Source organism: Apteryx mantelli, chromosome 23 (assembly GCF_036417845.1).
Source record: "Apteryx mantelli isolate bAptMan1 chromosome 23, bAptMan1.hap1, whole genome shotgun sequence".
NCBI lineage: Eukaryota > Metazoa > Chordata > Aves > Apterygiformes > Apterygidae > Apteryx > Apteryx mantelli.
This window is the reverse complement of record NC_090000.1, coordinates 2,136,785-2,160,731: the sequence shown is the minus strand read 5'-3', so window position 1 is coordinate 2,160,731 and position 23,947 is coordinate 2,136,785. Positions and strand designations below refer to the sequence as shown.

The window sequence follows — 23,947 nt, the reverse complement described above, 5'->3', positions numbered from 1 at the left end:
AAACTGGCGAGAGTAAAAGTAGAAAGTGAACTGGACCATAGACTATTTTATCCTTTGTGGAGCTCCACTGCTCCAATTAATAGTTATGAATTTGTTCATGGCCCTTTAAAGAAAGAGAAGTGCTGTGTCAGAGTGGTTATTGGCCAAAGAAATGCGCTCACCCACCTTGTCATACCCACAGTCTGTACTGGAGTGTGTACTCTTCTCCCCCCTCCGTGGTGGCAGGCAGTGGTCCTTCCTTCTATGTATATCTGTGTACTTAACATCTGAATGCCAGAGCACAGGAGTCTGTTTCCAAAGTACATTAAGGAATGATGCATTTGGCATAAGTTGTTCATTTCTGAAGCAGTGTCATTTTATTTTATTTTATTTTTTAGAGAAGTGTAGTTGGCAGCCAAAACTAATGTCTCTCTGGTCTGGCAGTAAAGTTAGCTGCTCTGGGAGAAGGGCACGGGCACCACAGCATGAAAACACTGAGGGTGACAGACAAAGCCTTTGCAGAAGAGGTGGTGAGAAGTGCTCTGGCTACACAAGATACAGGAATAGTTCCATTAAGATGATTGTTTTCTGCGAGCTAATGGCTGCAGTTTAGGAGTGAAGCCCATTAGTTCTGGCCTCCTGAAATTCTTACTTGGCCTGGTCTTTTTAGACCACAGAGCTGCTGCAGCATGAGGCTTTAGCTGGAGAGAAGCCAGAATCCAATTACAGTTTATGCATAATGGATCCTAATTTATGCCTATATGAAGGCTGTAAAGGTTGCTGGGGAAAAAAGGGCATAGGGTGTCCTTGGATATCTTCTGTGGAAAGCTGATTGCATATAAAACACAAAAATGGGGAAGTATGATTTCCTTTCTTGCTTGTATAGTCCTAGTGTAATTCAATTGGGAAAATATGCAGTCATGCTGGACTATACAAAACACGGGCCAGAAATCTGGTTACCTTTTTTCCTTGGCTTTTTAACATGCTTTGATTTGAATCTTGATTCTCATCTTAATGTACTAAAACAGGATTGTTTCAGCAAATTCGGCCTTTTTAATTTTTTGCTTTTGGTTTCCAGTGAGGCTAGTGAATTTCATTTCCTTAAAAAGAAAAGAAAAAAATCTAGATTTTTCAGTAATGGGACTCCAAAGCTAAGCTCCTAAATTGTGCTAAGGTGTCAAGATAGGAGACTTAACCTGCTTTTCAGAAAGCAGCTTAGAGAGGTTGTTTGCTCTTGAAAGTCCAACTTTTCATTTAGATACCTAAATATAGATTCAGAAATCTGACTTTAGGCTCCTGTTGTCAACGTTGGCCTTTGTGTCTTTTTGACCTTCTGAGAGAAGGTGAGAAAGCTTTTGCAGCAGAAATTATTGGAGCCTCTAAACTTTAACAGACAATTAACTATTCACTAGATGTTCTTTAGTAAATTGTTTTCGCTTGGGTGATACTGAGGATTCTTGGTTCTGTAAATTTCATTTCTAAACAGGAGCCATCACTCAGATTCTGAAGATAAGATCTAAAAGACAGTTCAACTGATAATTTGAAAACCCCTTAAAAAGGTCCCAAATTACATATTTATTTATTAAAAACTGTCTTCTGCTGATGCCCCCAGCTTCCAGAGTGTTCATATTGGAAATGGCTGTCATGTCATTCTGGGGTAACTGTATCTCTGCACACTGCTGCAGCTGCTGCCGAGTGACATTCATTGAGTTTGTGACGGTGGCCGTGCTTGAATCTAGTTCCGTTGTAAAGCAGAAGGGTGAACCTCTTTAGGTAGTGCTGCAAAGCAGAAATCTGGTCTGAAGGAGTTCAGTGGTCCATATTTCAGACATAAAGATCTCTTTGTAATACCTTTGCACTCATTCCCTGCAGCAGAGACCTTCCCAGGAAGAGCAGCCAATAATTTGATTCAGGATGTAAAATTCAGAAGGATTTATAGAAAAAGAGGAAGAACAGGAAAAATTGAGCTTGTAGAAGTTGACTATTTAGTTCTCACTGCACTGAATCTGATAAAGATTTAGCTTTTGATTATGTTTGGTTCTTTGTACTTGCAGTTTTGCTTGGGAGCGAGTTATATTAAAGTAGTATAGTTGGAAGGAATTAGATTACACAGAAATAAAACAGGCTGAATGCAGGAGCTAAAAGGTTGTACTTCACTGAAAACAGGAAGGTAAGAGAGTAACCTCAGACAAGACATGTGAGTGAAATACAGATCTCCAAAGGGAGATTTAAAAGGTCTAGGGACCATTTTGATTTCTTGCAGCAACATGATCCTCAAATATTCTCTATGCAAGTATGTTCTAACTTGTATTATTTTTAAATGGTTCTTTTGAGACTGGGCTGGGTTTGTTTGTGGGGAGCATAGAAGGTAAAGCTTCTTTCACTAGCTCCAGACTCCTTCAATTACAGGCAAGCATTTAATAGGTGCTCAATTCAGAAAGGTCTGTGGAACATTCACATCATCTCTCATCCCCAACCACCTTTGGTTTGTTATTAAAAAAAAAAAAAGGGGGGGGGGAATAAAAAGCCTAACATAAGAGCCACAGAATTGATATCCTATGGGAGGACAAAGATCAAAATATTGCTAATGTTTTGGTCCCTGCAGTAGGATGGAGTTAGGCGAAATGTACCTGGATGGCCTCGGAAACAAGTCTTAGCTGATACTGTGAAGGCCAAAATCACTAACAACCTTGTCCCCATAGTCCTTGTCAATATAACCTGGAGGAAATCTCTTTCCTAATCCAAGAATGCTTTGGCTGCCATAAACATCTTGGATTTGTTGGCTACTTGAACCAGGTTTCTGCCTGACAGGGTGCTGCCAAGGACCCAGAGTATGCCAGCAGCTCCCACTGTAGATTTGTGGTGGTTGGTAAATGGGACTGATATGAATATAATATCATGCAGAGCAAAAAAAGTCACCAAAGCAAAAATAGCTTGCATGCAGTACTGCCAGAACATGTCTTTGAGCCTGTTCCAGTTTACATTCAAAGGTGTCCTTACAGGCTGCTTGATATTCTGGTGTGCCTGCCCTCCCCATTTTGTGTTGCAGTGTGGTAGAGATTTCCAAGTAAATCAGCCCTTTCTGTGTCATTCTGTGTAGTTTTCTAATGGTTTGGAAGTGACCCTAAGTAAATGTTAGCAAGTTCCTTTGGGCCCTCAGGGATCTGTGGCAATGAACACTCAGATACTGATCAAGAGCAATGAGTATGAAGCCAAGAACACTTAACCTTACACTCTTCTATGGGATGAGTAGAAGGAGCCACATGGGCTGAAAGGTTGGTGAAGCTTTTTTACTGGAGACGGCTCTTGTTGTCTAACCCTCTTCTGTGTGCTCATTTCTTTTCCAGTCTCTCTACAAGTGGATATTGTTCCAAGTCAGGGTGAGATCAGCGTTGGAGAATCCAAGTTCTTCTTATGTCAAGGTGAGAGATCGTTTCTGGCATCAGGTATCTTCATCCAGGTTTGCTGGGAAGGCCAGTCAATGTTTTAAGTCTGGGATAAAAGCTCTAGTGCTGGGTATAGCTGCAGAATTTCTTGCTTGATCACAAAGTTATGTGAGCCAAGGCATAGAACACAGTTTTTCCAGTTGTTTTTCTCTCCTGTAGTTTCTCTCCAGTTGTTTTTCTCTCTTTCCCTTTCATTTTATCAGACTGAATAGCAAAGGCAACACATACTGTTTATTGGGGACAGTAAATGCAAACTCCCTTGAGAGTTGGCAGTAGAAAGCAGCTCCAGCCAACAGCTTTTTAAATGAAGAACACGTGCTGAAGTGCTATCTCTAAACTTGAGCAGTGTCCTCAACAGCGGCACCTTGCATCTTTCCATAGGTTCTTGATCTTTGGAATTTAGAATTAAGCGTGGGTTTTGCCAAATATTTTCTCTAATCAGTTGTTAACAGCAGTAAGGGGAGCTAAGATGCTGGGTGTCAGGTGTGTCCTGAAAATAGTCACCACTGTGGCTAAGGATTTTAATGCTTCTGAAAACCTGCATTTCCCATGACACAGTTCATTGTTTGCTCCACCCACAGTTTACTGTTTGCTCCACCAACTCTGTCTTCCTGCACAATGCAGTGCAGTGCTGATTCATTCCATGTGCCCCAATGTGGATCCTACAATTTTATGTCATTTTCCAGGTCAGCATCATCATACACTCTTCAGGGTTCTCCTGAAAGCAGCTGGCCTGGTTTCTAATGGGAGGATGGGACACAGACATGATAGCATCCCAGAGCATGACACAGAGCAAACTGGTGCTGTAATAAGTTGGTGGGAGCAAAGTGCTTTCAGAGGACCACTGTTCCTCAGGAGCGTATCAACTGAGACTAATGAGGTTGTCTGATCCAGGAAAGCTCAGATGCAGTGTAATCTGTTAACGTCAGTGCTTTGAAAATGAAAGTGCACTTTGAGTGAGTGCTGTTGTGGTGACACTCTGATTCAGAGAACTGTGGGATCAGTTAAATCCCCTCCAATAAGAGGAATTTGTCCTAAATAACAAAGGCACATTGGGGAATGCAGAGATGCGAGTTGCAAGAGAGAGCCAGGAATCACTTAGCACCAATTCTTATTTGCAGCATCAGGTTTAAGCTGATCAATGCCAGAGCTGCTGCTACAGCAATTTCACCATCTTGGTATGCAAGGTAGCACAGGTTGCAAGTAGGGTTATTTATTGAAAAAAATGATGGAACTGAAGGAGGAAAAGTTTCTTATTTCTCAAGATGTTCTGTACAGTGGAGGAGCTGGGATGTAGATCCTAGGATGCATAGAAGGCCATTCTGGGCTGAAATAGGGACTGTTCCCCTCCTAGACTGTAAAACCAGCCTAATCATTTTTGCAGGAGAGCAGCTGACCATTACCTTGCTGTGAGAGAGAATTTTCATTGTTTGCTTCTCAGGTGCTGGAAGCCCTTCCCCTGGCCTAGCCTTCTGCATAGCGCTACTGGTTGTATTTGATTCTCTCTGTGCAGATGTACTGGGAACCCAGTTCAATGTGCTTTGTTTTCTTTTCTTGTCCCTAGTGGCAGGAGAAGCCAAATACAAAGACATCTCCTGGTTTTCCCCTAATGGTGAGAAGCTGACGCCCAACCAACAGCGCATCTCGGTGGTGCGGAATGATGACTTTTCTTCCACCCTCACCATCTACAATGCCAACATCGATGATGCTGGCATCTACAAGTGTGTTGTCAGCAGCGTGGAGGAGGGAGACTCTGAGGCCACCGTCAATGTGAAAATTTTCCGTAAGAGAGCAACTCTGAGACTTTCTGGTCTGCCTCACACATGTATGAGGCAAGATTATTGAGGCAACCACTTTATTTTCCTAGAAAACACTATTTCCAAATAGGAGGGAAAAGGGTGACAAGAAAGGGGGGTGTTAAGAAGATGCAGTTTTCTTTTTTGTCTTTGAGGGAAAAGTGGGAACTGGGACCTCTGCCTGTCAGGGGATTACCAGCTTGTCTACTGCTTAAATTCCTCTGAAAGGCAAGAGAGCAAGGGGCAGAAGCAGAACATTCCAATGCATCATGAATGTCTGGGAGGAGTGAACAGAAAATACTTCGTGGGTGGCAAACATCCTATGAGATAAGACCAGTGTTCAGTAAAGAGGATCGCACATTTAGGAGGCTTGTAATTAGCCATTAGCATGTTCTGCAGCAGAACTCTGATAGCTGCTCCTCCCCTTCCTTTCAGGAAGCTGGGCAGCTCCACATTCCCATTTACTCTTCCCAGTGTGCGCAAATCTGTGGGCTCAATAGACTGTTGATTCAGCCTACTGATATGCCTGGGAGGTAGGGCTGGAAAATGGGGGTCCTGTGTCACAGTGCAGTGTATTGAGTCAGGAGCACCTTTCTCATCCCCTCTGGGAACTACAGGTTGGTATATGGAATGTGCTCTCTGGGATTTCATTGCTTTGCTCGGGCTTGAATCGGGGGCACAGCTTGAGGTGTGCTGAGGAAGCTGCAGTGATCATCTTCTTCCATTGCTTTCAGAAAAACTAATGTTCAAGAATGCTCCCACCCCTCAGGAATTCAAGGAAGGGGACGATGCCGTGATTGTGTGTGATGTGGTCAGTTCACTGCCTCCCACCATCATCTGGAAGCACAAAGGCAGGGATGTTATCCTAAAAAAAGATGGTAAGGCACAAGAGGTCTTGTCATTGGCCCATTCAAGGGTCTCATGTCCATCTGCCATCAGAGCTCCAAATTAGGTTGATACAAGGGTTTCAGGAGAGCAAAATGGTGGCAGTCACAAGGGAGGAGGGGACAATATGTACAGAACTGTGATTTGCTGTCATTTGGCAATGGCAAGGCAAAAGTGTTCTCACATTGATGGCAGGAGGGCTTTGACACTGGAATAGGCTAGGGAATGCTAGAAATCTTCTCAGATAAAAGGTGCTGTCAGACAGAAGAGCCTCATGTTGTGACACTCTTCAGTCTTCCTAAGTAAAAGGGTTAAAAGCTCATGGCAAGAACCTTTCCCCTTCTTTCAAGATGCTACAGACTGTCATGTCCAGAGGGACATCTTACTGGCAGAGGGGACTCCAGAGCCTTGAGCACTCAGGCCTCAGCAGTATTTTCCATATCTGCTTGTTGCAGGCACAAGGGAACTGTAGTAAGACTTGAACTCTGCCCCGCCTCAGGCAAGAGGGACAAGTTTCAAATTGTTCACTGGATGTTGTCTGATACTGATTAAATGTAAACATGTTTATGTGTGCCTGTATACATCTATCTCTGTGTGTGTACACACGGTATAAAGTACCAAAGTCGCTTCTGTCTACTGCCCTTGTCCAGTTTCTTTCTTGGCAGTATCATATCTGATAACAGCAGCATCTCCATTAGCATGATGGAAAGGGAAGTTTTGTTATGTTAGGCCTCATCTCCAACCCAGAAAGGGCAAGGAGAGAAGTACCTGTTACGTGCAGTGAGCTTTCCTGAGGATGCTTGAATGAACCTTCCTTTTGTCTCTTCTAGTCCGATTTATAGTCCTGTCCAACAACTACCTGCAGATCCGTGGGATCAAGAAAACAGATGAAGGGACATACCGTTGTGAGGGCCGGATCTTGGCTCGTGGGGAGATCAACTTCAAAGATATTCAAGTCATCGTAAATGGTGAGCAGCTCAGAGTAAGACTAGTTGAGGGGGAAGGGTCTGTACCACCTATGCTTTAGGCTGCTGATGGAAACGTTACCGTAGATTCACACTCGTGAATTACCCTTAGTTTATTAATCTTTCTGTACTGTGTCAAATAAAAATACCCATAAAATTGATTGAGCATTTACAAGATATTTACAGGAAATTATCATGTCAAGAGAAAGCTTAAGTGTCTCATGACTCAGAGTGAGGTATTGACATTGTTGAACTCATAAGCAGTTTTGTCCATAGTACCAATTTTCTGTGGATCTCTTCCCTGCCACCTCCCGGCCCTTCCTTTCCCCACCTATTGCTTTGGAGAGCTCATGCATCAAACCTATTGATGTAAACCTGCAGATGATGGTATCAGAGCTGGAATCTCTAATGACATCTATGTGTACTACTGAGATTACATTGAGCCTTCTAGGGCTCCTTCTTGCTCGCATCTTCTGTCCCCTCTTCTATTCTTAATGTGAATTCCTTCTCTTCTAGTGCCTCCTTCTGTGCGTGCCAGACAGAGCACTATGAATGCCACTGCCAACCTCAGCCAGTCTGTCACCTTAGCATGTGATGCTGATGGCTTTCCTGAGCCAACCATGACGTGGACAAAGTAAGATGCTGTGTGCAGAGTCCTGGTTATATGTGAGCATGGATGTTTTCACCAAGGCCCTGAAAAACCATGCAGAAGGGACAGCAACATTTTAACTGGAATACCATTAATTCATTTCTCTCACAAGAGAAGGAATGTTCTCACAAGAGGGGAATTGCAATGCTTTCAGTGTTAGCTTCCTAGAAAAAACAAGAACAATAACAGTAACAAAAGCAATTCTTCACTGTCCCATTGCATCCTTCACCAAGCTGCAAATAGAGATGAAACTTCACGATGACCAGACCTGTCCCATGGGTCAATTTATTATCATCTGTTGCACAGGTGGGGAAAATGAGGTAGGAGTGGATGCTGTAACTTGCCTTTGTCATGCCAGGAGATTTTCATCCAGAGGCTTTCCCTTTATTTCATGGGCTCAAAATTTGACTCTCAATCAGTGGAACAGACCTCTGGTATCCCGGTTTTCCAGCTCATGTAACCTTTGGTAGAGGACCCTCTGTAATGTGGAAAAAACTGACAGCAAACTTGTAATACTGCCTTACGATGAAAGGACAGAAGCCACCTTTGACAGTGTTTATAGCTCTTGCCTATAGAATATGACATGTGTCAGAAGGCAAAAAGCTTCTGCAGCCCAGAGCCGTAGGGCAGGAAGAATGAGGACTAGACTAAGATGCAAGCCTTGTAGCCCCACAGAAGGGCAAGGGTGGAGGTACTTTCCAAACTTAGGCACTTTAGGGTAGTTAACAGTTCTAGCATTAACATAATAGCTAAAATAAATAGCCTTTGGTTGCTGCTCCTCCCCAAAACAGCCTGTGCGCTTTGTGACCTGCAGGGATGGAGAGCCAATAGAACAGGAGGATGATGAAGAGAAATACAGTTTCAACTATGATGGCTCTGAGCTGATCATCAAGAAGGTGGCCAAGAGTGACGAAGCAGAGTACATCTGCATTGCTGAGAACAAGGCTGGCGAGCAGGATGCCACCATTCACCTCAAAGTTTTTGGTAAACATGATCTTACTGTCCCCCCTTTCCATGCCAGCTGGGTATTGGTAGCTTCCTGGTGTAAGTTGGAAGTAGACTGCTTATCCCATGTAATGTCTGACATGACTTATCCAGTGCTGCCCCTTTCCCAAGTGATGCTCTGCACCATTGTGCCATCATGCATAGCAAAACAGATTCTGAGCATACCTGTGAAACAGATGCCAGCTGTGTTCTTCTTCCTCTCTCATAAAAGAAATTCAGTCCTGTGCAAAGGGGTAGTGTGAGACTCGCATGCCACTTGAAATCTCTTCCAAGCCATTAGGGCTGAAAACAAATCCAATTGAAGTTGCTGTAAAAAGAGCTTTAGCGCTTCAACAGGACTTGCTGTAAATTGGGCAGTGAGGTGAACTCCACCCTGCCACTGTGTGAAGGACCCCACAATTGCTGGAGTGAATCTTCATGTTTCCTATCTTGCATGGATCTCAGAGTGTTGAGGAATATCATTTTCCCCTGCACCCTAGTTGTGCCTCTGTAGCTACTCGATCAGCCTGCTCATGGAGTGGGCTAGTTTGGGGCAGAAAAAGTGTAGACACTGAGTTGGAAGACTCAGCTGATGACCCCAGGAGCTGAGGTCTGATCGTTTCAACACTGTTCCATGGGTTCTGTAGCAGATGATGACCCCTTCTAGTCTTCTGCTACAAGTCTCAGCTGTAAACATGGGTGGGGAAGGACTCCTAGTTCTGCAGTGAGGTGCCCTCTTGCTGGACCTTGGTCACACATCACTCTGCTCCCTTCTGCCTATAGCAGTAAAATTTTGCTGGTGCAAAAGCCTTTTTCTCCAGTGTTGCTTTTTCAGGCATTGCTGTTTGCAGGCAAGTGTCATTCTGAGCAGCAACTGAATGAAATTTTTTTTTTCTTTTAAGCAAAACCCAAAATCACATATGTGGAGAACAAGACAGCCATGGAGCTGGAGGATCAGATCACACTGACCTGTGAGGCATCTGGGGACCCAATCCCTTCCATCACTTGGAGAACTTCCACCCGGAATATCAGCAATGAAGAAAAGGTATAACCACTCCCAAAACCAGGGTCTTGGTGGTTGGATTCAGTGCTGCTCATATCTGCCTGCTTCTGCTGAGCCAGAATGTATGATGGCAGCAGGCAGATACACGTGGAAATCATGGTGATTCCCCCTCTGTAGTGAGAGTATGTACTGTCCTGCACAGACTGTCCAGTAAAGGGCCAGCTCACCAGCTGAAGTAAATCACCATAACGCCTTTGATATCCTTTTGTACAAAGAGCCATCATATTGTCTAACAGCTGAGGATCTGCTTTTTAATTTTTGCGTGTGTCACTGAGTTGAATTAATTTGCAAAGAACCAGACCCTGGACCCTGGGAGGTGACAGTGAGCACCCTGATTCTTGTGTTCTCCATGCTGTCATCATGATGGTGGAATCATCTGGGCGGGTAGTGGGGCAAGTAGAGACAGAGAGGGTGCTACCTCTCAAAGATGTAGTGGACCAAAATGAGCCTGTTAATTCCTTCTCGCCCTTTTGTATTGTACACCAGCACTGCATGTATTTAAAGCACAAAAGCCCGGCTGCCTTTGTGTTCACCTGTATCATTGATCACATATCAATACCCTTTTGTTCTTAAAAGGCAAAAATATTTAGCAGTTTTTTCTTTTAAAAAATCATTCTGGTTTTTACTGGCCATGATTCCCCTTTACCCCTTTACAAGATTCAGGGTGCTTTCTATTACTGTAGTTATTGCATAATGGGAGCATAATAGACTGGCTAGTAGGAATAGTTCAGCTAAAGTAAACCTAGACAAGAGACTGATGAGAAATTAGTTACTACTTACCAACAGTCTTCTAATGACAGGATGCTTCAAGGCTCAGATGCTTCAGGCTTGGACTTTCCAGTGGGTCTGACTCAATATGAAGGCAGGAATGGTAGACTATGAAAGAGAAACAGAGGAATCCACTGTCACAGAGCCATCCATATAGCTTCCACTTTGCACTGTAGCCTCTTAAAATGAGCTTTCTGTATTACCTCCATGATTTCAGCTCTTTACCGCGTTGCTACCGTGTAACTTCTTACTCAAAGTGTCAAAATTTTCTGGCCTTGACTCCCCCTGTTCAGGAAAAAATTAAATTCTTTTGGATTCAGGGGTTAATATAAATCCCTTCAAAGCTGAGGGAGAGATTCCCATTGCTTTTGAAAGCTGTTGGCTTGGACTCTTACTGTAGCATGATAGGGGACCCATCTTGACAGGATAAGGTTATTCATGGTCTCATTTCAGCACAGGAGGACAATTTGAGGAGATCAAGTTAGCAGCCCTACAGTTTGAATCACAGAAAAATAGGGGAAAGAGCTTCCACAGGGAGAAGAAAATAAGAATTGAAACAAGACTAATATAAGGTACTGGCATGGCCGAAGTTTTCTCTTGCTAGTAATCTGGACATTTGTGTTGTTTTCCCCTGCAGAGGCTGTGAATAAAAGAGAGATTTGCTTATATGCAGTTTGCTTTGGTTGAGAATGTAGAAACTTGTTATTTAGGTGAAACTTTTGGCCATACAAAGCTGAGATTCCTGTGTATCACTATTGCAGAAGAATATAGCGAGAACTGAAAGCTCCAGAAAGTCATCAGCATGATGATTTGAAATAGCTTGGCCTTATCTTTCCTCAAGTATTTGCTGCTGTGCCACTGTGGGAAGGAGAAAACTGCTTTCTCTTCATTATACCAGATGTAGTGTTGATTGAGAGAGTATACCATATCTCTTATCACCTTCACTGTCTTTCATCCCTATTTGAGATGTTTTTTCTGTCCCGCTTGCAGAATACCAACTCTGATTCAGTAAATATAGTTTTGATCTGTTCTATATTGGTATATAAAAGTTTTACAGTTTCAGTACAGACATGACTGTTTCTTGTCAGATTTTTTGGATGAGACAATCACTAACTACTCATACTTTCATGAAGCAGTAGCTGAGACAGTTTTAAGTTTCTTGCAGAGCAGAGTAGTTCAGTGTGTGAGGAATGGGGGGAGGGATAACAGGTGGTGCTTTTCTGCAGGCCTTTTAGCATCATACTATCTTGCAGCAGGAATACTTGTGGCTTGGCGTCTCATTAAGTATGGCTCTCCAGCCTCCCACGCTAGTTGTCAGAAGCAGCATCACATGTTATCATCTTCTCAAAAGCAAGTCAAAGGGAATGCAAACCTTTACCCACTAGAGTGAAGGAATCAGACAACAGAAGTGATCTGCCCTGGTATTCTTCCTCCTTTGTGCGAACTACTGCTTAACCTGTACTGTGTTGCTGAGCCTTTTCTACCAAGGCTGTCCCAGAAGGTACCTTGTAACTAAAGTAGGGAAACTGCAGGAATCTGACTTTTGAATGGAGCATAGTTTGTAAGAGGCCCCTTTGGTAGGTGGCAGTTTATGTGATTAGCAGATGTCTTTGCTTACCCCTCTAGCAGGTGAATTATGTGGGCACCTTGTGCTACCCCGAGAACAGTCCTGTACCTCCTTCCGCTTGTTTTCAAGGTTGCTGTTGTTGACCAATAGCTTCAACTCCGTATTGTTGGTAGCTAAAACAAAGAGATAAGTTGTTCAAAATTTAGAAATCTTTAGATGAAAACAACATGAATCAGTTCCAGCCAGGTCAGGAGTCCCCCTTTGCTAGGACATCAGCACTGGGTTGCCAGTATTGCAGCAGCATGCTAGGGCACAACAACCAGAATACAAAAGGGACTCATTCCATTGCACAGTTCAGACTGGTTCAAATGTAGCAGTAAAGTAATTTAGAACACACAAAACTAAGCAAAATGAAGAGAATAAAAGAGCTAAGTCCTCTGCTGGTATAAATGAGCATTGTTGCATTGCTTTCAGCAAAATGTTTGTAGATGTACTGCAGCAAATCTAACATTTCAAATTCTAAGTTCATTTAAATTTAGTTTCCTGATTCTTTTAAGTGGGCGCTATGCCTTTAACACATTTCCCTGTCTTAAATTTGCTTTGTACTTTGCATGTCATGAAATACACATACGAATAACTTAGAATTTAATAATCCAGGGAGTAGGCTACATTGGCAGCTCCCAGGAACTCCCTTGTAATTGAAGGTACTCTCATTTAACTCCTTGCTTTCAAAGGGAAAGGTAGATGGTGGCATGCATGAGGCCTTTTCCCTGCCTGATGCTGAATTGAACTTGCATTTTTTTTGGCGAGGAGGGCTAGTATGAAACTCTCTGGGATGGAGCTGTAATTCTGCCTTATTTCTCACAACCACCAGCCCCTTTACAAAGAAGCAGCAAACTCTAGCGAATGGGAATAGGCTTTTTCCTCCTTTATTTTCCTGTAGGTTGGCAGGTACTAAACACCAGTCAAAGGATAAAAGAATAGGACATCTGTTTTTAACCCACTATGCTGATGCTATAGGAATACAGTGGATAGAGTTGGGGGGGGGGGCTTGCATGGGTATAAACAATGCAGTTTCCTGGCATGCCTTTGCCCCTTCGCATGCTGCCTATCATTTCCAGGAAATGCTTAACTGAAAGGAAATGAGGACAGGATCTGGGGAATCACATAGCAAATAGCAGATGGCCATGTAGTCTATGGTCAGGTTAACTGTCCTCCTTCTAACTTTGTGAAGTACCTTCTGGGCTGGATCTAGTGAAGCTGCAGCTTGAATTGCCAGAGGTAGAGCCTAAAGTGGGATGTATGTTTTAGCCATGCAGTGTGGGATACAGGTACGTCCCATGTAAGTGGCTTCTCATTGTGTGCTTCACCCAGTCACCTTTCAGTGGCATCTTGGGATGGGTGCCAGGCAGGAGTGCCAGAAGGGCAGGTAAGCTGTGTTGTCAGGCTGAGCTCAGGCTTCAGAGCAAATACTGGGCCTGGCTAGCTCAGATGTAATGTAGATGAAATGAATGACTGTGGTACCTGAAAAAGGGATCGTACTAAACTACTTTGGTCTGTTTAGCTGCCAAGGAACTTGGGCTCAACAGGATAAAGGTATATAGAAATGAACAGATGACATAAGTGCTGGGCAGAGTCCCAGTCTGTACAGATGTTGGTGAGCTTCTCCTTCAGGTGGCTCCACCTCAGACCTCTAGTTCCGAGTAATCAACCTGCTTTTACCGAAGACATCCTAAAATGAGGCCGTCTGTACTGTATGTTAATAGTTAAGTCTCACTGTTTTCACTGGTTGCATTTATTTCACTGGAAGCAATTTATTTCACTGTGGAAACAGTACTGTGTTTCCTATCCTCATTTCCTAAACTTTCATCTCCATTTCTGTAATGTCACTCTTGTGTATGCTGCTACATCCAGCTGTCAGTAATGCTTGTGCCTTTGGGTCTCACATTCAATGCCATAAGGGCTGTGATATTAGCAGGTGATTTTTGACTCCTGGATTGAAATGAATCAAGTTACCTGAGTTGAAATAGACACCAGAAGAAAAGCATTTTAAAGATGTTTCGTAGGAAAAGGAACCCAGCAACTTTGTTTTTTTTTTCTGAAATGGGGCAAATACGGTCCACACTGTTGCTGGCTCTCTCTGAATGGGAAATGTATGTTTATTGATAAGGTTCATGCATGTTTGACTGATGCCTGTTGTTTGGTTGTTCCAAGCCCAGTAAGGACTGGGCACAAACATTCCTAAGCATAATGAGCTGGACATTTTGCTGTGGAGTTACTAGGTTCCAACATGTTATCTCCTGTCCAGGAAGTCATAATGTTTCATTGCTCTGCAGTTGGAAGATTCCAGCCTCTGACACAGCATGCATGTAAAAACCTGTACAAATGCATGATTATCTTATGAGCATTAATGATGGCCAATGTGTCCGGGTGGCTAACAAATCACTGTTAGGAAACCAGTCCTATAAATGTCTTTGTAATTACGTGACCTAGGTCACCAGAATCACTTTCCCGGTATTTTGGGGACATGTGTTCAGAAATAGAGAGATGCGGCAAAGGAAATACATAGTCACTTGATATGTAAGAAGAGAAGCACAGAGTCTTTAGATATAATTAGCCTTTGCTTGATCATTTTAAGTTCGATTTATAGGATATTAAATTCTGAATACAAATATAAATTGATATTTTATTGGGAAATGGAAATAAAATTGTGATCACTCCCCCCACACACACACGTAGGATATACAACTCGGAGCCTGCATGCGCACAGAACGCAGTGTGATGCATACAGTATGATGCCTAAAAGCAACCTTTGATAAACTTTTACTGCTTTTTTTTTTTTTTCCTGTTGTTGTGTTCTATATCTGTTCTCTCCAGGCTTCGTGGACCCGGCCCGAGAAACAAGAGGTATAAGATTATCAGACCTTTAGCCAACCTTCTTAGTTTTTTGGGTTTGTTCTATAAGCATTACAGATTAACATATCTCTAGTCCAGTAACCATGCCAACTAAATCAGCCTTATTAATATGAATAAATTAAAAATCAGTACATAAAAAAATCAGCTAATAGAGTTAGAAGTTGCTTAGCACGTAGTGATGCATTTTTGAATGAGCAAACTAGCTGTGTTGGGAGTGAGTAAGCATCAGTAGTTAGTAATCCTGCTTGTCACTTAAAAGAGGAAGGAAAAAAAAGGGGTGGGGGGAGAAAACAGCAGGTGTGAAACCTGACAAATACCATTTTCTTCCACACTACCAGTGTGGGTCGTGTGTCTCATGTCAAGTTTCAAGACTTGCCCACAGCATGTGTTCTGGGATGGTAATTTTTTCTAAGCATAGCTTCTTCCACTCCAACCAACTCATCTGTTTGCTCGTGGCACTTCCTTAGGTTTGATTTTCTCCTAAAGAACAACTGCATCACATTTCTGTTTCAAAAGCAATGCAGTTAAATCTTTCCCAAGTTATATTTCTCCAGAAAATACTCTCAACTGTTAAGTTGTTGTTATTGGTCTTTGATTTGCAAGGGTCAATGATGGGATGCACGGATAATACAATAACTCATTTTGGTGCAAATGTGATTTGTTATTGTTTTATTTCACATTCAGTGCTGTATTTAAATAATAATAATAATCTACCTTTACATGCACCTGGTTTATAGAATTCTTGCTTCCAAATGGACCAGAAATTTTGTTCCCAAGCAAATAATAGGAGTCAGGTGTAGAACAGCATTAGCCATCAGAACTGGATGACTCCAATTTGTGTTTGTAGGATCAGCATTATGGGTATCCTGTTGTTTGTTTGTTTTTGTTTTTTTGTTTTGTTTTGTTTTTTAAAAAAAAAAGCTGACTTAAAACAGAGAGGGTAATGTGGTCCAGACATAGCAAACCTCTGTTTTAAGCACCATCAGCCTGCCTTTCATATAGCTGAGCTATATGAAGCTCATATGTGGAGCTGATAAGATATTTCCCATTCCTATTTTGAAATAATCTGTTGAAATTTACTAATTGTGGTAAGTGGAGACATCAGATATTCAGACCTGTTTGTGTTTGTGTTGAAAGATTTGGAATTTGAGTAGTTGTATCTCTTCAGGCCTCATGTTAATCCCTATTACATTTGTCTATCCCCCCAACCCCCAAACACACAGTGTGTTCACTGTGCCCTCTGTCTCAAGCCTCTTATTAATGTGAGCACTAATAGTATTAAGCTTACTGTCTCTAAATTTCTTACCTTCTCTGCCTTTTATAGTATGAGTGGGGTTCTGTGAGAATTTTTTTGAAACTTACTGTTGCAGCTTCTGTAGACATGTCTTTAAAACAGCTAGCATGGGGACTGTTAGCAGCACATTCCAGCGGCAGGGAGTTCAGTTCCCAGGAAGCTGAGTGAATACTTGACATTAAATCTGTTTCATTCTTACTAATGCATCAGCTAGTTTAAAGTAAGGAAGTCTATATGAGCTTCAGTCAGGGCAGCAGATAATGGATGTTAAATCTTGCTTTCCTTGCTTTGGAGGTGAAATTGCAGTTGGCTGCTTCTTCCTCTAAACCACAGTCAGCTCTACTTATTCTGCACAGCCCATGATGTCCTAGTTCACCATTCTAGCCCTGCATGTACTGGAGAATGGGTAAAAGTCATACCTTATCAGCAGATACTAACAAAACAAACCATTATCACCATCAGATGCTAAAAACTCAGTTACAATGAAAGTTGCACCTCAGTTCCAACAGGAATTAGTGATGCATTTCTGATAACTGGGAATTAGCACAGCCTCCCAAAGATAAGGACTGCAGGCAAGCCCTGGTTAGTGAAGTGAAAGCACAGGGTTAGGAGAGATCACTCATCTCTGTCCATTGGAATTTGCAGCTGTGGTCGGTACTTCCAGGTGCTGTTCTGTTAATAACACTAGCTGTGTGGAAAGTGGGTAAGGAGTGTATATAACTGTATAAAACTAAGTTGTGGTTACTTTTTGGGGAAAGAACTGAAAAATACTAAGTAAATGCAGTAAATGCATTTCCCATGTGTCTCTCCTCTTCCTCTTTGGCACTGAAGCATTGAAATTCTAGGCCAACTGTTTACATAATGACTATGTATGACATGGCATTGTCAAAATTCGGAGAAAAATGCCTGTGTGGATCTCAGGATAACGTGTAGTGATCAGAGATATGAAGCATCATCATACCCTTTTCTATAGAAAGGCAGTTGATATAGCATGAGTTATTGCCTTCATCTCTTAAGTTTTCTCACCATTGCTATGAAGCATTCACAGTTATTCAAAACCATATAAACCAAGGAAGCTATGTAAAGGGATTACAGGCTTTTGCATATCTGGCTTACATGTTTCTGCCTAACCTCTGTCTTTAATAGCCAGTAATTGTTAGCATCTGATGGATGGTCTGAAATGTGCAAGAAGAAAACAGGTAGCATGCTTTCTTTGGTGGCTATTTCTCTCTTCTTTGAAGTATTTTCCCTAATATTTCTTTTTCTTTCCATGTGCCCTTTGCATTGGGAAGTGTAGCTTCATCTTCAATATTGGTTGCATTACTTAAAAAGTTACTATTTTATCGTGGCTGCCTAGCACTAGTATGTTTATTGTATTGGATTTTGGGGAAAAGTGGGGAAAGACAGGTGGCACTGAATGTAAAACTACCTTTGCTGTAGTAACCATGCACTGATATTTTGCCATATTTATACTATTGCCTACTGAAAGGGTCATAGAAACAAATACTTAGAATATTCCTCTGTCTCATGAGCTAAAAGAGGAGCTGTGAACCTTTACAGATCTGGAGTCTTGACATTTACAGATCCTACTGCAGTGGTTTCACAAACAAGCTGGGTTTTGGAAGCAAATCACAGGTCAGGCAAAATGATCACAGCATAGTCAGCCACTGAAGAAATGCTGAAGCACAATTTGGTTGTGTAAAATGCCACAATGGACTAATGCAAAGTACCAGCCACAGGAGAGAGTGAAGTCATTAGCTTGTGGCATTGGTCTGGGATTGCAGTAGACCTGAATGCAGTGGAGGAAAGAGAAGAAAAATGCATAGTTGTTTTTGTGTCAAAGGATGTTTTTTGTCTGTGTATGAAATTTGACTAGCTCAAATGAAATAATATGAAGAACTAAGAGCTGGAAGAAACAATTTCTGACTTGTCTTCTAGTACACCTCATAAAGAGCAGGTAATCACATTTACTTGCAGAAACTGTGTCACCTCAGAGCTTGAGACCATTAATTCAGAAAAGAAAGAGTCCTCAGGCCCAGAGGATTTGAGCACTTGAGATACCAGAGATGTACTCTGCACTATGCTCAGTGCACTTGGATGTTTAATTTCCTCAGGGTTTTTACTCATAATCTCAGTATTTGTCTTGTATCTTCCAAGAAAAAGGACACTCTAGGAGCATTAATTGCCTTTAGTGTGGCAGCCTGCAGTAGCAGGCACAGCCACAAGGGTAACGAGCCCTGTTTGTTCACTTGTGCTTGTGTCACTTTGGAAACGAGATGAGAAAGCTGGTGCTTTAAAGTCTCTAAGCTGAAGTCCATGCTGCAAGAGCTTGCACAAGCACCAGGATGGAGGGAGGAGTCCATGGCACTTTGTGATTCATGGACTGAGAAAGCACTTGAGTTTGGTAACAGGACGGGGGGGTAGGAATCCAATTTCAGAAGAGAAAAAGACAGTGATGTGGGATGGGATCTCTTGGTGGCTGCGATCCCTTTGGACATTTGTTAACCTGGATTTTATATTCCTTGCATCTGTCATCGACATCCCTGCACTTGCCTGCATATAAGAGCAATTTCTCAACTGGCAGATAACCAATGCGGTTTGCTCTAGAATTTTCTCAAAGAGTCAAGAGAGCTTGAAGAAGGGTCACTTAGTTTTCTTCCATTGTTCGTTGTGCCTTGCTCAGCTCAGTGTCACAGTTGGGAAAAAGTTCTGAACTTTCATTTTGCCTGATTACCTATTCAACTCTGAGGTCTGGATCTTCTCTTATTAATGCCAGTGTGAATCAAAGATGTTGAAATAAAACAAGCATCAGTAAGGAAAGAGTAAGGCCTGAATTCTCTGATGGGAAACACAATATCAGTTAGGGCAGTTTTTTGCAAGATGGCATGCTGGCAAAAATGTTTTAAGCAGAGCTGGATCTCTACAATTGTTACTCTGAGAAGAAGCTTGGCATTATGCAGCTGTCCTCAAAACGTAACGTCTGGCACTTTGGTCCTTCTTCAGACATGTCCTAGAATAGGTTATCTCATTTTCTCCTATCACCTGGGTGCTTTGGAATCAACCGCACTCAGCCCTGTGCAACAAGGAATCTTCTTGTTGCTGTTGCAAATGCCACCCCATGCCCATGATTTGGTACCTGGCCTGAGGTGATCACTTCTGAAGTACTGAGCACTGAAGGGTTGGTGGGAGATGGACTTGCATTCATTCCCATCCCCTTACTCCCTTTAGTCTGCACCACAGAATCACAGCTCAGCTTCTGACTTTCTCTTCCTTTCCTGCCAGACCCTGGATGGGCGCATCGTAGTACGTAGCCATGCCCGGGTGTCGTCCCTGACGCTCAAGGAAATTCAGTACACAGATGCCGGAGAATATGTATGTACAGCCAGCAACACCATCGGGCAGGACTCCCAAGCCATGTACCTCGAAGTGCAGTGTAAGAAAGGAGGGGAGGGGTTCCTGTCTTTATAGGTGAACTGTCTTTTGATGTCCTTGTCCTCTGATGAGACTGAGGCACCCACAGCTACAGAAATGTAGGAGTGGCACAGGTGGCTGTAGATCATCTTGTCTGCAGGCTGTTGCACTAGGCCACTTGGAGCTGTATATTGTTTGGGTAGAGGGCATGGAAAGCAGCTCAGCCTGAAATAAGTTTGTTGGACATGTAAGTTACTGTGTGCATACATGCAAATGGTTGCACTGGTTGTCTCCAACTGGGATTTTGTTTGCACCCTACGAAGATTGTGGGCCTGAGATCCCTCAGCGCTCCTGCATTGCAGGCTAGCTGAGGAAGGCAGTGTAGCTGCCACAGTCTTATTCCTTGGGTGTGTCATTGATGCTTCCCCCAGATGCATAGCGTGCTGTCCACTCATCCTACCACACTGTGGCAGGAGCAAGCTTTGGGGCTGAGCAGGCTTCCTCCTTGCACTTCAAGTCCTTCAGCAAAATATCACCCCCTGGGGTGTGAGAATGCTATCCCTTTTTCCTTCATTAAATTCTCTTCCCCACATTAACCTGTGCCCTAGCCAAGGATTCCTTAAAGCTAGGCTGACTGGGCTACTCTAGAAGGTTTTGTGGCTCATATTGCTTTCAAAAATGTGTCTGTTTCAGATGCCCCCAAGCTTCAGGGCCCAGTGGCTGTCTATACCTGGGAAGGGAATCAAGTGAACATCACCTGTGAGGTATTTGCTTACCCCAGTGCTGTCATCTCCTGGTTCCGGGATGGACAGCTGCTTCCTAGCTCAAACTACAGCAACATCAAGATCTACAACACTCCATCAGCAAGCTACCTGGAGGTAAGGAAAAGCAAGGGAAGAGATATGCAGTCAGGAGGGTTTAGTGCTATTAGATGATGTATGTACCTGATGTTGAAGGAGTTCAGTCTTCTGTCAGGGCTCCCTGTTAGTGGGTGGGAAGCTGTGTGTTATTTCTGGCACACGAATACTGAGAGAACCAGATGAGGGAAGACACCAGTCCCTCCTTGCCTTTAACTTTCTGCCCACTGTGGTGGTTCTCTGCATGGACAGCCTTCAGAGTGTCAGCGCGTGTACTTTATTGTTGCTTCTCAGCCCAGCAAAATGCAAAGGGCACTGGTAGACTGAAAATGGCTTTCTGATCCAAGCACACTCCTTCATTCCTCCCACAGGTGACACCAGACTCCGAAAATGACTTCGGAAACTATAACTGCACTGCTGTGAATCGTATTGGCCAGGAGTCCTCAGAGTTCATCCTTGTGCAGGCAGGTGAGCATCCCAGACAGGGTGATAAGGAAATGCGCAGGCAGCCCTTGAGCTGGGGTGACAGAGGGAAAGTTCTTCTCTAGTTTGTGTTGGTGGGGTAACACACAGGACAACCAGCTTTCGCTTTCAAGGAAACGATTGATAGATTTTTAGTTGGGATGGACTGTAGATAACATGATCCTTGCTATCTCTGTGCCCTTGTCTCTGGAGGATCTCGCTGTTTCTGCACTTCCAGTATACCTAAGCACTTTGACAGAGCTGGGACTTTTGGTTTCAGATAGCCATTGCATATGTGTGTGTACATGTACTTCTCTAACTTAGCAAAATATCCTATGTAATCGGGGTAGTGCCAGACTAGACACCTCAGAGAACTATGTACCAATGAAAGAGGTCCCCTGTCTGACTGACTGACAGACTAGGAGGGCTCATGGTACATTAAATAATCAATGCTGCCATAGAGACAGATTTAGGAATGGTCAAGCTTTGTGTTGGAATGCCCCATGGAAGGGACTTGCAGGATCAGAACAGCATCCAGGATGCTTTTGCTGCCCTGCTCAAGTTGTCCTGTTTTAATAAAGAAAATGTGTGACCTTGAAGAAGGTAAGTCTCTAGCCTCTTAAAGGAGAGAGAAGATGAAGGTTTTTATACTGCATAATTAGCATTCTTACAAGCCTCATGTCTGCCTTCTCTTCCCCTTTGTGTATGAGGCCATGACAAGGATATTTTTGAGATTCCCTGTTTTCTGTTTTCTTTGCCACTGGAGCTGGGGGTCCTTGTTGCTCCCTGTCTTCTATATCACTGGTCATTTCCCCTTCCTCCCCCAGATACTCCGTCCTCTCCTTCCATTGACAGAGTGGAGCCCTATTCCAGTACTGCCCAGGTGGAGTTTGATGAGCCCGAAGCTACTGGTGGGGTGCCCATCCTCAAGTACAAAGCAGAGTGGAGGGCACTGGGCGAGGGAGAATGGCATTCCAGGTTGTATGATGCAAAAGAAGGTAGGATACCAAAGAAAGATGTTACCCCCTCTTCTTGCATCTCAAGAGACTCTTCTTTTCTTTAGGGGGAAGCAGCAGAGGAGAGTTCCATAGCTCTGTAATTTCAGCACCTGTTTGAGGATCTTGCAGGATCCCATTGCTATCAGTGTGCTAATAGCACTCTGAAGCCACTCTGACCGGAGCAGCTGTCTCCCAGCTGACCTACACCGCCAGACTGGACCGGCCGTTCACCTTTTTTGCATGTATGATGTGCATGGTCAGAAAGAACATAAATTAAGGCCCCAGACCAGTTCTTTAACATTTGCTTTGCAGTGACACCTTATATTCCCAGTTGGAAATGAGGGCCCCACTGTGCTGATAGCTGTACGTAGCTAAATCTTGCTAAGCAGGATTTGTTGTGCTTGCCTTCACAACGCAATTTCCCAAGCAGTCATGTGTTCCTCTGCATCCAGAGGTGAGGCTCCTGCCTGTTGTAGGAGTCTTAGTTCCGCCTGAGTGCTTAATGCCTTAAACCTTGCCAGTGGCCTTTGAAGGCTGCTGCTGTTCTCACTGAAGGAGATCAGTCTTGGATCATGCAGCCCAACAGATAAGCAGCTTTGGGGGTGGTGTGTATACTACAATCAGAGCCCCCCGTGACGGCAATCAAGGAGCTCCCTGGCACAGGCCAGGGGCCAATTCCTTGTGATGCCTGCCATGAGCTCTGCAGCGTTCCCCTCTGTGGCAATGCCACCTCTGTAATCAACTGTTTCACACAGAGGTGGTAGCTCTGGCCTTTCTCATTGTATGCGTTGTTTCTCTGAGATTGGGCCCAGAAGAGGGCTCCATTATATGGGGTGAAAGGGGCAGAGCGCGACAGGAATACTGCATTTATCGTTGACTTGAGGCCTGAGCCTTTCTCTTTGCTTTTCCTCCCTTGTTTCTGCAACAGCAAATGTGGAGGGCATGATCACCATCACTGGCCTGAAACCTGAGACAACCTACTCCGTGAGACTCTCTGCAGTCAATGGCAAGGGTGTGGGTGAGATTAGCCTGCCATCCGACTTCAAGACACAGCCAGTTCGTAAGTAATGCTGAGACCTGCCTCTGCCTCTTTGGTATTCTTTCCTTGCATCTTTCCAGGGAAACTCTGCCATGCATGGATGACACCTTCTTCTCTTGCAGACCTTGCTGCATCCTTTGTTTGTTGCGGGTTTTGATTGTAGTGAATTTCATCACTAATTAAAACTCTTCTTTGAAGGTGGGAGGCAGAGGAGCTATCTGCACTAGTCTGTTCCCTGGGTTACTAGTATAAACTTTGTATTGTCAAAAAGATGGGACTGTGCAGTGTTTCAGCAATGTTTTAATGATGCAAACAAGCAGTGAGTTGAGAAGTATGTGGTCTTCATTGTTGCAAGACAGTGGTTTTTTCCAAATTAAAAATGGATAGATTTATCACAGGAGTGGCCATGAACTGTGGAGGGAGGCAGGAAGGGAGAGGCGATTTCTCTTTTCTGCAGATTACTGCCTTACTGCAGCACACAAGGCAATTTCCAGGGTCTCTTGTCTGCTTTACTTGGGCAATCTTCCACTCCAAAGACAGGATGCTCTGCTGTGGCCTAACACTTTCCCTCCTGTTACAACCAGGAAAAAAAAGAGGCAAGAATCAAAAAGCAGGAAGTCTTGGACAGGAAGGAGAGAGAGAGAGAGAGAGAGAGAAAGGAAAAGTGTAGTTGTGGGTAGGGCAGATGTGACAAAAGCAGATATGGGGGGGCATCTCTTACCATTGTACAAAGCCTCACCCAAGTATTTAGGATCCTTAATGAACCCACCACAACTCCTGGGGTTCTTCTACTCCATTCCCTTTGCATTTAAATCTATTGCCTTTTCTTCTTCCCACTGTCACACCATACTTCACTTATTTCATAGCT

General features: G+C 43.4%; 1 protein-coding gene across 1 annotated transcript in view; it reads left to right on the top strand.

The window, feature by feature from the left end:
• NCAM1 (neural cell adhesion molecule 1) overlaps positions 1 to 23,947 on the top strand; it is a 161,941-nt gene that overhangs the window by 88,033 nt on the left and 49,961 nt on the right. The window contains exons 2-13 of the mRNA XM_067310090.1: positions 3,327 to 3,401; positions 4,990 to 5,208; positions 5,956 to 6,099; positions 6,937 to 7,074; positions 7,588 to 7,705; positions 8,535 to 8,704; positions 9,607 to 9,749; positions 19,595 to 19,745; positions 20,417 to 20,601; positions 20,952 to 21,048; positions 21,870 to 22,040; positions 22,969 to 23,100. Of these exons, the coding sequence (XP_067166191.1) occupies positions 3,327 to 3,401; positions 4,990 to 5,208; positions 5,956 to 6,099; positions 6,937 to 7,074; positions 7,588 to 7,705; positions 8,535 to 8,704; positions 9,607 to 9,749; positions 19,595 to 19,745; positions 20,417 to 20,601; positions 20,952 to 21,048; positions 21,870 to 22,040; positions 22,969 to 23,100 (1,743 nt within the window). The remainder of the gene's footprint in view (positions 1 to 3,326; positions 3,402 to 4,989; positions 5,209 to 5,955; positions 6,100 to 6,936; positions 7,075 to 7,587; positions 7,706 to 8,534; positions 8,705 to 9,606; positions 9,750 to 19,594; positions 19,746 to 20,416; positions 20,602 to 20,951; positions 21,049 to 21,869; positions 22,041 to 22,968; positions 23,101 to 23,947) is intronic.